General features: G+C 39.9%; 1 protein-coding gene across 2 annotated transcripts in view; it reads left to right on the top strand.

The window, feature by feature from the left end:
* The window catches only part of SMAP2 (small ArfGAP2), a 48,873-nt gene that overhangs the window by 34,027 nt on the left and 1,995 nt on the right, over window positions 1-12,851 (top strand). For both annotated transcript variants that reach the window (XM_028826980.2, NM_001266730.2), the window contains 7 exon segments: window positions 62-147; window positions 1,180-1,258; window positions 4,459-4,545; window positions 5,604-5,685; window positions 6,711-6,820; window positions 7,615-7,780; window positions 8,217-8,533. In XM_028826980.2, coding sequence (XP_028682813.1) covers window positions 65-147; window positions 1,180-1,258; window positions 4,459-4,545; window positions 5,604-5,685; window positions 6,711-6,820; window positions 7,615-7,780; window positions 8,217-8,533 — 924 coding nt within the window. In that variant the 5' untranslated portion in view covers window positions 62-64.

Below are 12,851 nucleotides of genomic sequence, written 5' to 3'. Positions count from 1 at the left end.
GAAGTTTTTCAGTTCTTTCTTGATCTGACATGCCATGTTTCTACATTCTCTTTGGTCACAGTGCATGCAAGAGATGGGAAATGGAAAGGCAAACCGACTTTATGAAGCCTATCTTCCTGAGACCTTTCGGCGACCTCAGATAGACCCGTATCTTTTCTGGAGCAACTTAGAAGGCTGAGTGGTATTCTGATGTTTGGGGAGAGTCAAACAAGACTCCAGTCCTGTAATGTGACTGGGTCATCTCTATGTGGATTAGTCAGTGTCCTTGCTTGTCCTCTGTCCTGCAACCAAGATGCACAAAAAAGCACATGTATTTGCGAATGTCAGAATTGTCATATGGTGTCACTTGAAGAAGACTCACTCTGGAATTAAGACTGCAGTGATTTCACTGTGTATTCTTCCATAAAGTTACATCTCCACTAGTTTATTTTGGATCTCTGAAACTATTGTTTAATTAAAAATAGTAGTTTATTGTGCTCTGTTAACCCTGGCAGTCAGCAAAATGGCCATTCATTTTTATCATCTTTTTATGTCTTGGGTGAAAGAATTAACTGTTGTTTACCAGTTTATCAATAACCAATAACTTTCTTCCACCATCTGTTCAACAGAGATAGCACCTAGGACACAAAACCAAATCCCCTAAAGGCAGTGCTTCTCAAAATGTAGTTTATAGATCATCTTGTTAAGGTTCTTTTTTTTTTTTAATGGATTCAGGTGGAACCTGTTAAACGCAGATCTGGGGCCTTGCAGAAGACCCACTGGTCAGAATTTGGCAGTGGGGCACAAGAGTTTATGTTTTCAAGGGGTACTTACGTGCCTTTGTTTGAGGCCTATTGACCTAAGTGCTTTAAAATAGACATTTGACTGCTTTACCTATATTCTAGAACAGCCACAGATGTATAGCCACCTCCAATGTCAATTTGTAGATTAATTCCACTTGCTGCTATCATTATGCTGAAGGAAAAGCATAGAAATTTTCGTGAGGATTCCCTGCTGTAACTGTGAAGGAAGCATTTTAAGGCTTTGGTCAGAGAAATTGCCTATGAACAGGCAGGAGCCATGTGGGGAAACCAGGCAAGAGGGAAGGAGGAGAACAATGCTCCATGGAACACAATTGACCTTTTATCTTCTTACTGTTTGAGAGGCTTATTTGATTCATCCTTAATGAGCTTTTTGCAGAGCTGTCGAAGGATTTATTCGAGACAAATATGAGAAGAAGAAATACATGGACCGAAGTCTGGACATCAATGCCTTTAGGGTTGGTTATACATCTTTCAAGTTTTGTCCATAATAAGTAATTTGCTTATTAAATCAGGCCAGAGAACACTTTGAAGAACTGCTACCAAAACATTCCAAAACCGTCTTTTAAAAAATGCAAAAGTAGACCAAGTGTGGTGGCTCATCCCCTAATCCCATCACTTTGGGAGGCTGAACTGGGAGGATCACTTGAGCCTAGGAGTTTAAGAACAGCCTGGGCAACAAAGCAAGACCCCCATTTCTACAAAAAATTTAAAAATTAGCCAGGCATGGTGGTATACACGCCTGTAGTCACCAGCTACTTGGGAGGCTGAGGTGGGAGGATCACGTGAGCCAGGGAGGTTGAGGCTACAGTGAGCTATGATTGCACCACTTCACTCCCGCCTAGGCAACGGAGTTTGACCCTGTCTCAAAATAAATATTTAAGCAAAAGTAAAAAATGCCAGTTACTGAGTCAAGACCATGCGATATCATGAAAAAAACTTCTGCCTATCAGTGAATTCTTTGCCTTAACCTGTAGTTAGAAGGTGTTACTGATGATTCCCAGTTTTGAATTATTTCTTGAGATGGACATGTTACATATAGTAGATCAAATAAAACAATATAAGTGTATATGTACTACACATATGTCTATCGACATAGATATATACACACATATATACTTTTTTCCTGTAAATGAAATCAACAAAAGTAGGTGTAATTAAATCACCAGTTTCCTTCAGTTTGACCAATGTATATTTCCAGCATTACCTGCGGATAACCAGTGTGTTGGTGGACTGATTGCCAATGTGACCCTTGTTTCTGAGAAGGGTTTCAGAGGGAGGCTGACTACCAGTTTCCAAGAACACATTCCACCCTAGGCATGTTGAGAATCTGCAATACAGTGTATGATAACTAGAACAAATATAACACATGGGGGACAGACAGCGACAGCATGGTTTCTGAAAGAGGAAAATATGCCTAACTAATGACAACTAATGGAGAACCAATAGATATGACTATTTAGACCTTTAAATAACCTTTAACAAGATTCTACAGAAAATTCTCTTAGGAATAATTAGCTATTTCTCTAGTCACAGAATTATTGAGAGTAAGGGATTCTTCACTTCTAGCACAGGTCCTACCTATCTATCATCTATTCTAGTTATGTAATAATGATATCATAGACAGTGAAATCACTGTTTGCGTGGAGCTCTAAGCCCTTCTGGGTAATTAAAAGTTAAGCTAATTGGAATCCGCTTCAGATTGATCTTATGAAGCTATGTGAAAGGGGCATTTAACTGGTAGGTGAATTTCAACACAGGCAAGTAAGTGTAAGGTAATACATATAGTTAGGTAAAAATGATTCCTTCTCAACTTTGTATGAAGGACTCTTATCTTGCAGTCATCCAGAAAAGGGACTTGTCAGTATCATATCTGTGCCAAGAAAGAATTAACCCAGTGTGCAGCTACAGCTTGGATGGCATCATCAAAAACAGTTTAGAACCCAAGCACACACATTTCCTTTTATCTGTAGAAAACTGTGGTCTGTCTGCCCAGCTCTGTTCATTGTGGCTAAAGATATGAACTCAGATGAGGTCAGCCAAGGGTATCTGAGATAATTCAGATGGTGAAGGAGTAGAGTTGCTATTTGTACACAGCTATTGTAGAAACAGCAGCTCTGCCCTCAGGGTATTCATGATTACGATGCTGGTGTCCTGTACCCATGAAAGCAAGCCCAGTTACTGGATGTTTTTCTTAGGAAGGAAATAACCTCCCATTTACCAAAAAGCTATTTCAGAGTTTGTTATTTAATGTACTTAGATTTTTTTCATATTCTTGTGAAGATTTTTATGCCAATAATTAATATTTGCTAAGTGAAGACATTTAATATCAAATGAAAAGAAACTGGCTTTGTTAAAAACTATTCTTTTTATAATGGACAGATAAAACATTTTTAACTTAAATGAAATGTCTGTATTAAAGACATACACTTCATATGAAAAAGCTGCATGTATTGATTATAAGATTATTTTAGAGAAAATGAAAATTAAAGTGAAATATCCATGCATACTCTCACTATCTTTGCTAATAATTATCTTCTTGGTGTTTTCCTCTTTCTTTCTATATAGTTTCTTTTTGGAGGCATAATTATAATACAGTTATATAGACTTCTCCTGCCTTCATTCCACTTAACATATATTTCTATGTCGCTTATATGGTATTTATAATTTTTGATTGTTGCATCATCTTTCAGTGAGTAGCTAAATCACTGAAAGTAATAATTTATTTTACCATTTCCCCTCTGTGGCATAAGTGTTGTTATTTAAGGTTTTTTTAGCATAAATAATTCTGGGGTGAACTTCTTGGTGCATTTAACCTTTTTCATATTTTGGACTATTTTCGTAAAATACATTACAAGATATGGTATCATCTGGGTCAAAGGATTTCAACATTTGTCTCTTCCTAGTTTTGCCAATATACTTTCCAGAAGTTGTACCATTTGACTCTCTCTCCTCAGCATTGTATAAGAGTACTGGTTTCACTTCATCCCTACCAACATTGTAGAAAGATCTTTCGCTCTGCATAAAGTGCATTTTAAATTGCATTTTTTATCACTGGCAAGACCAAACATGTTTTTCATATGTATGCTGTACTCTGTATTCTTAAGATTACTTTGTGGTTTTGTTTTACATTTAGATGTTTATTTGACTTTAAAACTTAATTTTTGTTCTTCTAATCTGTAAACTTGAAATTAAGGTTTATTTTCTGACTGTTAAAAAAAGAAATGACTATTGAGAGGACCTATGATTGAATTTATGATATCACAAAGGACATAAGCTGAGTAAGATGAACTTATTCATTAGTATACCAAGATGAGGGGAGACCTCTCAAAGCATGGGCAAATTAAATTTGGGGCACAGATGGGTAGCATACTGGTAAAATGTTTTAGCATCTGTACATAGCCTCGACTGCAAATATCAAGAGTCATGAGTGGGTTAGGAGGGCGGGTGCCTAAGGTGTTTGGAAGACACATCGTACAGCATTGAGGCTAATGTGGAAGAGGTCAACTCTCATGCTCCACACCAAGACCCCGGCCCTGAAGCTTGCATCAGAATCGGTAGGGATTTGGGCTGTCCTTTTCGGACACTTGGAATTACGATTTATCAAACTATTAGTCACCTTGGGCCCTGTGTTCTTTGTCTTGTTAAATCATTATAGAAAGAAAAAGATGACAAGTGGAAAAGAGGGAGCGAACCAGTTCCAGAAAAAAAGTTGGAACCTGTTGTTTTCGAGAAGGTGAAAATGGTAAGTTGGGAAGTATTTGCACTGTATGGACAGCCTCAGGTATGTGTATATTTGTGAAAGGGAGAGTAGGAGGCCTCGTGGTGAGTACCATTGCACCATCACAGCTGGGGCTAGAGGGTTCTGCATCTGGATTGGATCGCCTGCTATCACCTCTGCTCTCCCATTACCAGTTGCTGCCTAAATCTGCTCTGTAAGAGCTTCTCTTTGGGGTCAGATGGGAACTCAGGAAGTGCATCTGTTCTGTCTAAGCAAGAGGCACGTTCCAAGCCAGAATGCCAAGGCCGTGGGACACCTTCTGAGCAGATGCTATTTCCACATTAGTGCTTCTCTTGTTAGACCTTCTGTACCCCATTTTCCGATTTCAATGAAGAACAGTCCAGAAGTGAGGCCATACTAGACCATTTTAAATGATCCCTTCTTATATTCTTGCTTTGTCATGTTGAAACAGACACGCTTCTTTTTCCACAGGACATATTGTGGCTGTAGTAGTAGAATCTCTAATATAAAAGCTTGGAATCTTGGGAGAGAGGACTTTACTTACTATTGCTTAAGGAAGAGTCTTTTATCATCATTCTGAATCACATTGTCTATGGACACAGTCACTAGTGATATTGGCAGAGTGAATTAGGTAATCTTTAAACCGACCTCTCTTTCGGTGTTAAAGTAAAAGGTTTTCTAACCACTGGGAGATTTGTTGGCTCTTGGCTCTTGTACCATCAGATACCTACCTTTATTCTTGGCTTTTCCTGGGACCAAAAACTGCTGCTTCTGTTGGATCCCCTGTTCTGTGGTTGTCTTGGTTTCAGAAAGATCTGTCTCTTTAGGACGCCAGACAATCACAGGTGATATCTTTGTTTTTCGCTTCAGGTTTGGTTTATGCACTTCTGCCTCCTGACTTGATTCTTTCACCTGACACTTCCTGAGTTTCATTTCTTTGGTAACTCTTTTTGAATAACAGTAGCCCTACCCACAAGAACACCATGGCTTTACAGTGGAGATGGGAATAAAGAGTTCAAAAACACCTGCTTATTTCTTTCTATAACATATTTTCACCTTAGCCACAGAAAAAAGAAGACCCACAGCTACCTCGGAAAAGCTCCCCGAAATCCACAGCGCCTGTCATGGATTTGTTGGGCCTTGGTAAGAGTTGGACTTTTCAGCTTCCATGTTCTTACAAATTTTGATGAATTCTCAGTGACCCTGGAAGATAGGTAGAGATGGGATTCTCCAGTTTTGTCTTCATTGCTAAGACTGTTCTCTCACACTCTTCCTGATCTGTTTTATATCTGAACATTTGCTCTAAGGAAGTGTTTACCATGACACTTTTCAGAGCAACAGTATGGTGTAGTGGTTAAGAGCATGGCCTTTGGAGCCAGTGTCCCGCTGTGTTACTCACTGTCTATGTGACCTTGGGTAGTTTACTTAACCTCTAATGTTGCTTTCCTAATCTGTGCAGTGAGAATGAGTCTCTACTTCAAAGGTGTTGTTGGAAGGATTAAATGAGATAATGCCTCTAAAGCTCTTAGCCCCATGCCTGGTACATACTGAACCCTCCATAAATGTTAGCAATTTTGCTAAACAGCACCTTTGAGCCTCATGTCACTTCCCTGTACTCCACTCCCTGCCTGCATTCTTTTCATTTTTCAGATGCAGGCTGTTTCTGAGATGGCCTGTGGTCATTTTTCTCTAAACCTTTGAAATTCTGAACTAGTGATTCTACCGTTTCAGAAAGAAAGCCTATTGTCTGCCTTTCACAGCACTGATGGTTGCACTTTGTTTCCATCTGCTTCTGCACTTAAGTTATTGGCTACTTAGGTTTCTAATTTCTGTACCTTTCCTTGCTCTCTGAAAATGAACCCTTCATACCTTGCCCTTTAAATAGCCAAAAGGGAGCCAGCCAGCCCCTCACTGCGGTGCTGAAATAGCCTTCAGGCCTGGGCTTCTGCTGCCCTGTGCCTGATAGCTGGGCTACAGGCTTTCCCAGAGCACCCTGGGAATGTGGGGTGAAGCCTCTTTTGAGAAGCCCCATCCATGCTAGATGGTTCTAGAAGTCTAGATTTCTAGGTCTGTGAGATTATGGGCTACCTTTGCTTTTTGTCTAGAATAGAAGGAAGGCATGGGCTTAATAAGCAGTGCTGCATCTTAACTTCAATCTCTCTTTCTAGATGCTCCTGTGTCCTGCTCCATTGCAAATAGTAAGACCGGCAATACCCTAGAGAAGGATTTAGATCTCTTGGCCTCTGTTCCATCCCCTTCTTCTTCAGGTTCCAGAAAGGTGAGTCTTGTGGGCTCCTCAGGATTAAAGAACATTCTGAAATGGGTGATTTTGATATCTTAATTATAGAACCAAGTCATGCTTCCTTGGTGGAGTTGGACTTTGGTTTTCTTTATTCTTCATTCTTCCCTTAACATTGTGTCATTTCTGTCACAATCTAAGATTGCTGTTCATGCCATTTTTTTCTCCTGCTCAAAAAGAGTGGGCCCTTTGAGTTGCTTCTGTGGAAAGTGTGTGATATTGTGAAGGCTGATACTTGAGGCTAGCTCCTAGGCCTGAGTTACTGCCAGAGAATTGTGGGTAGGAAGATTTGAAACCTTTAATGGCTACCATTCGTGAAATGCCTGCTATGTCTCGGGCACAGTGTGAGGTGGTTTTTGTATATCATTTTGTGTATTTCATTAATAATTTCACATCTTCACCACAAACCTGCAAAGTGTGAATTTTACAGGTGTGGAAACATTAGTTCATAAAAGTTATGTCACTAGCCTCTGGTTATACTAGTAAATGGCTACACTGGGATCTAAACTCAATTCCCCCTGCTGCGTCATTTGTGGGTTGTTTTGTTTGTTTGTTCCTACCAAATCACATGTTTTGGTGAAAGGAAAGAATTGTAACAGAGCTTAATTATCAGGTGTTTTCAGATATTTCAATGGTAAAAATGTCAGGAAGCTAGTAACTTGAACCATGAATTCTTATTGCAGATGTTAGGAACAGCAGAGAGGGAAGGGAGATCCTTAAGGAGACCCCCATGAGAACCATTTCAATTCTTCCCCTGCCCTCTTTGCCCTAAGGTTGTAGGTTCCATGCCAACTGCAGGGAGTGCTGGCTCTGTTCCTGAAAACCTGAACCTGTTTCCGGAGCCAGGGAGCAAATCAGAAGAAATAGGCAAGAAACAGCTCTCTAAAGACTCCATTCTTTCACTATATGGATCCCAGACGCCTCAAATGCCTACTCAAGGTAGACTTCCTGGGTATCATGGCCATGTGCCAGATAGAGACATGAGGGCTTCCATGCAGGATTTATTTACTGTGACAGAGGACAGATACTTTGGGGACCAGGATGTCATACAGCAAACAAACCTGAACATGACCAAAGTATCAGCAGATAGAAATTAATGTAACTCAGAGTCATACTTCTGTGGAGTCTGGGGTCACACTTCGGTGAAGTCTAACTCAAGGTCTGGATCTGGACCCTAAAGGGAAAATGACTCAGTCAGCAGCCCATTGGTAAGCCATAGCAGGCCTTGTAGAGACTCTGACTACTTTGCTGTGTAAAGAGCATTGTGAGTAGAGTAATCCTGAGAAATTCCAGCTGGAAAGGGGTAGCCAGGGAGAGTTTGGGCTGACTATGTTTTTCACTCTTTAACAGACCTGTATGTGTGTTGTCTTGACAGCAATGTTCATGGCTCCCGCTCAGATGGCATATCCCACAGCCTACCCCAGCTTCCCTGGGGTTACACCTCCTAACAGCATAATGGGGAGCATGATGCCTCCACCAGTAGGCATGGTAGCTCAGCCAGGAGCTTCTGGGATGGTTGCCCCCATGGCCATGCCTGCAGGCTATATGGGTGGCATGCAGGCATCAATGATGGGTGTGCCGAATGGAATGATGACCACCCAGCAGGCTGGCTACATGGCAGGCATGGCAGCTATGCCCCAGACTGTGTATGGGGTCCAGCCAGCTCAGCAGCTGCAGTGGAACCTTACTCAGGTAAGCTATCCCATTTTACTTGCAGCAAGAGTTTTGAGCCTTCCTCAAGTTTGTTTCACTTTGTACCTCTCCACTATCCTTTGAGTCCTTTCCATGTAAATGAGATAATGCCAGAGATATTGTTAGGTTTGCTTTTTTTTTTCCCCTAGAAGGTCTGTCTAAAGTCATCCTTTCTGAGGAAGAACTCCTCAGTTCTGTAGAATTCCTGTAGAATAAGTGCAACTGCCTAAATCTGAATCTCTCCACACATTCTCAAAAGCAAAAACAAACACACAAAAAAACCCTATACAAACAATGAATGCAGATATTCTCACAACAATCTCATTTGGTAGACAAGGTTCAAATGGCCTGGCAATGGGCATATAAACACCAAATCTAGCAGAGCCAGCATCACAGAGGAGGCTGTAAAAACAGAAGATGGAGCAGGGGCCTAGCAGTAATACCACAGATAAAGTAACTCCCCAGAAGGAGAAGGACCTACCCTCATCAAAGACATCCTGAGAACAGGTCTGAGATGTGGCAGATTAGAACTCTGTTTACTTGGAGGATCAAAAATAGGAGACTTGAGATATATAGGAGTATAGGTAGTAACCTTGGGAAAGCATTGCTTCTCGGGGAGATGGGCATGGCCTAAAAGGAGGAGGTACCCTTTGGAGGACTGGTGGTGAAGGGAAAGAAAGACACGAGAAATGGAAATGAGAACCACAAAATCAAATATACACCTTCCTCCCTCTTCCAAAATAACCACTTCACTAATAAAAGATGGTGCTTTTAATCTAAGAAATTTAGTAAGCCTCCCCAAACCCTCACACCTATTATTGCTGATTGAGAAAAAAAATACGACCTTACAAAATAAACCAAACATGGCAGCTGACATTTGTGCAAAACTACTACAAGAAGAAAATAGAAAATGAAAATCAAAACATTTCACGTAATGAATATTCTCCCTCAAAAAACAGTCATGAAGCAGAAGAAAATCATTACACTATTTATCAACCTGAATTAAATGTCCTTAAACAAACATTTGCAGATAAGACAAAACACCTTAAATCAGAAATTCAAAAACTTAAAGCCAAAATGGATAAAAAACTGAATGTTGTGAAATGAAAGTTTACTGAACTCAGAAAAGAAATTGAAGAAAAAGCCAAAATGTTCTTATAAAGACTGAGTTACAAGTTAGCCAAAGAACAATAGATTGAACTGAAAATATATATGGCATTGAGGAAAGGCATGAAACAGCTAAGAGAATAAAAACTAAACATAGAAAGGAGTAAGAAGAATCAGATGGAAATTAATATAGAAGTTAGGCAAAGAAAACCTAACATAAATATATTTGGAGATGCCCAAAGAAATAAAGACAAAATAAATAAAACAAAATATGGGACAGAATTAATGTATTTAAAACTACAACACCAGAAAACTTTCTAGTAATAAAAGACTTGGATATAATAGGGGAAGAGCCCATTGTGTATCAGGGAAAATTGACCCAGAATAGTAAACTCTAAAATATATCCTGGTAAACCTACAGACTTTAAAGAACATTAAAAATGTTTAGGGTGGCTGGGCACGGTGGCTTACACCTGTAATACCAACACTTTGGGAGGCCAAGGCAGGCGGATCACAAGGTCAGGAGATTGAGACCATCCTGGCTAACATGGCGAAACCCTGTCGCTACTAAAAATACAAAAAAATTAGCCAGGTGTGGTGGCGGGTGCCTGTAGACCCAGCTACTCGGGAGGTTGAGGCAGGAGAATGATGTGAACCCGGGAGGCAGAGCTTGCAATGAGCCAAGATTGCGCCACTACACTCCAGCCTGGGTGACAGAGCGAGACTCCATCTCAAAAAAAAAAAAATTGTTTAGGGCTCCAACCTTTTGCATACCTCCTTCTCACAAAAATCTGTCACAACAAACAAAAAATACCCAGGTTGACATCAGACTTCCTAATAGCAAAATACAAAAAGAACAACAAGGAGAGTAGTATTTTAAAGACGCTCAAGTATATGCTCAAGTATATTCCCCTTCCCCTTCCCCTTCCCCCTCCCCTTCCCCTTCCCTTCCCCTTCCCTTTCCCCTTCCCCTTCTCCTTCCCCCTTCCCCTTCCCTTTCCCCTTCCCTTCCCCTTCCCCTTCCCTTTCCCCTTCCCCTTCCCCTTCCCTTTCCCCTTCCCTTCCCCTTCCCCTTTCCTTCCCCTTCGTTTTTCTTTTCACCTTCCCTTTCCCTTCCCTTCCCTCCCCTCTCCCCTCTCCCCTCTCCCCTCTCCCCTCTCCCCTCTCCCCTCTCCCTTTTTCTTTTCTTTTCTGAGACAGAGTCTCACTCTGTAGCCCAGGCTGGAGTGCAGTGGCACAATCTCAGCTCACTGCGACCTCCACTTCCCGGGTTCAAGTGATTCTCCTGCCTCAGCCTCCCAAGTAGCTGGGATTACAGGTGCCTGCCACCACACCTGGCTAATTTTTTTGTATTTTTTAGTAGAGACGGGGTTTCACCATGATGGCCAGGCTAGTCTGAAACTCCTGACCTCAGGTGATCCACCCGCATTGGCCTCTCAAAGTGCTGGGATTACAGACATGAGCCACTGCACCCCACTGAAAATTTTTAAAAACAGACAACAAAGTGCAGCAAATACAATAAACACAGTTAAAATATAATATGATGGAATAAAGACCAAACATACCAGTCATATCAGTAGGCAACTCGTCTATAAAAAGAAAATGATGTTCAAATTGGTTCACAACGCAACACTAGTTTTGTACTAGGTACAAAGAAATACAAAGTGATTTAACGTGAAAACCAAGAGACAGGCAAAGTAATACCAGAGAAGTGGTATGGTGCATGTGTACTGCACATGTGCATGTATATGCTATCTTTATCAGGGTTATACTTATTTATAAAAAGTATTTTTATGTTTTTGTTTCTCTGTGGTCTGGAATAATTTACGTAGTACTGGTCTTTGAAGGTTTTGTGGAATTCCTGTGTGAAGTTTGTGGTCCCTATTGCTTTCCTTTGTAGCAAATCTTTGATACATTTCTCTGTTTCTTCTATGGAAGTCAATTTTGGAAAACTGTATTTACCTAGATTTTCCATTTCACCGAGGTTTTCAAATTTATCAAAAGTTACGCCAAGCAGTCTCATTAATTTTTTTCAGAGAACCAGGATTTTGATTTATTGGTGCTACATTTTTCTGTTTTCTACCTCAATTTTTGGTGTATCTTTCCATATGCTTTCTATGGGTTTACTTTGTTATTTTCTAGTTTTTGTAGTGGAGATTTTAATTCACATATTTTCATTGTTTCGTTTTTATTTACATAAGTAATGGAATGCTGTAAGTCTGATGGGAATATGTCAGAGAGACACATGAGCCAACTTCCAATGGCTCTGACTGGCCAAATGTGAGACACTTTGAACATCAAAAAGAGTAACAATAGTAATGGATTATGACACACTGAATGGAAAAAAAAAAAAAAAAAACAACCCATGAGTCCATGGTGATATTTTTTAAAAACCAGGTGTGGAATGGAAGGAGAAAAAGCTTTCTTTACAGAAGAATGATAGTAATTGTAAAAAGAACAAAGGATTCCCACATTTGCAAAGAAATGCCCTTCAGATTATTTATTAATTATAATGAAAGAAATATAGCCACTACCTTAGCCAAGTGATCAAACATCAAATTACTGGCAATGGAACAAAGTAATACCATGTGCTTCCTGATATTTTGTACTAAGAAAGACATCGTATCTCCTCCATAGAATCTTGCCAAAAATATTTAACCTGGATCCAATTATGAGAAGATGAATCCAAATTGTGGGATATGCTACAAAATAACTGTCCTGGGTTCTTAAAAATGTCAGTGTCAGGAAGAAATGGGAGGAAGTGGTAGGGAAACTGTTCTAGATTAAAGGAAACTACAGAGATCTGGAAATGAAATGCCATGTACATTAGAATATTGTGTTAATGTTAAAATTCTGGAGTGTGTTCATGGTTTTGTGGTTCTGTTAAAGTGTTCATTCTTATGAAGTGTCTCCTGACTTAGGAGTGAAGTGTCGCGATAGCTGCAGTTTTTTTTTTTTTTTTTTAATCTGCGGCTTTTGATGCTCATCAAAAAAATGTAAGTTTTTATATAAGGAGGGAGAGAAAATATGGCAAATGTTAACAGTTGGTGAATTTAAGGAAGAAGATATATGGGTTTTATTGTACTATTCTTTCAACTTTTATGTAAGTTTGAAATTTACTTTAAAAGTTGGTAAAGAAAAAGAATTTATATAGAAAATGTACTAGGCTCAGGAAATTCAAGGCATTTTTCTCCATAAAGTATTTTTCTGC

Source organism: Macaca mulatta, chromosome 1 (genome assembly GCF_049350105.2).
Source record: "Macaca mulatta isolate MMU2019108-1 chromosome 1, T2T-MMU8v2.0, whole genome shotgun sequence".
Lineage (NCBI taxonomy): Eukaryota > Metazoa > Chordata > Mammalia > Primates > Cercopithecidae > Macaca > Macaca mulatta.
The sequence above is the reverse complement of the archived record's forward strand: the minus strand, read 5'-3'. Positions and strand labels throughout refer to the sequence as shown.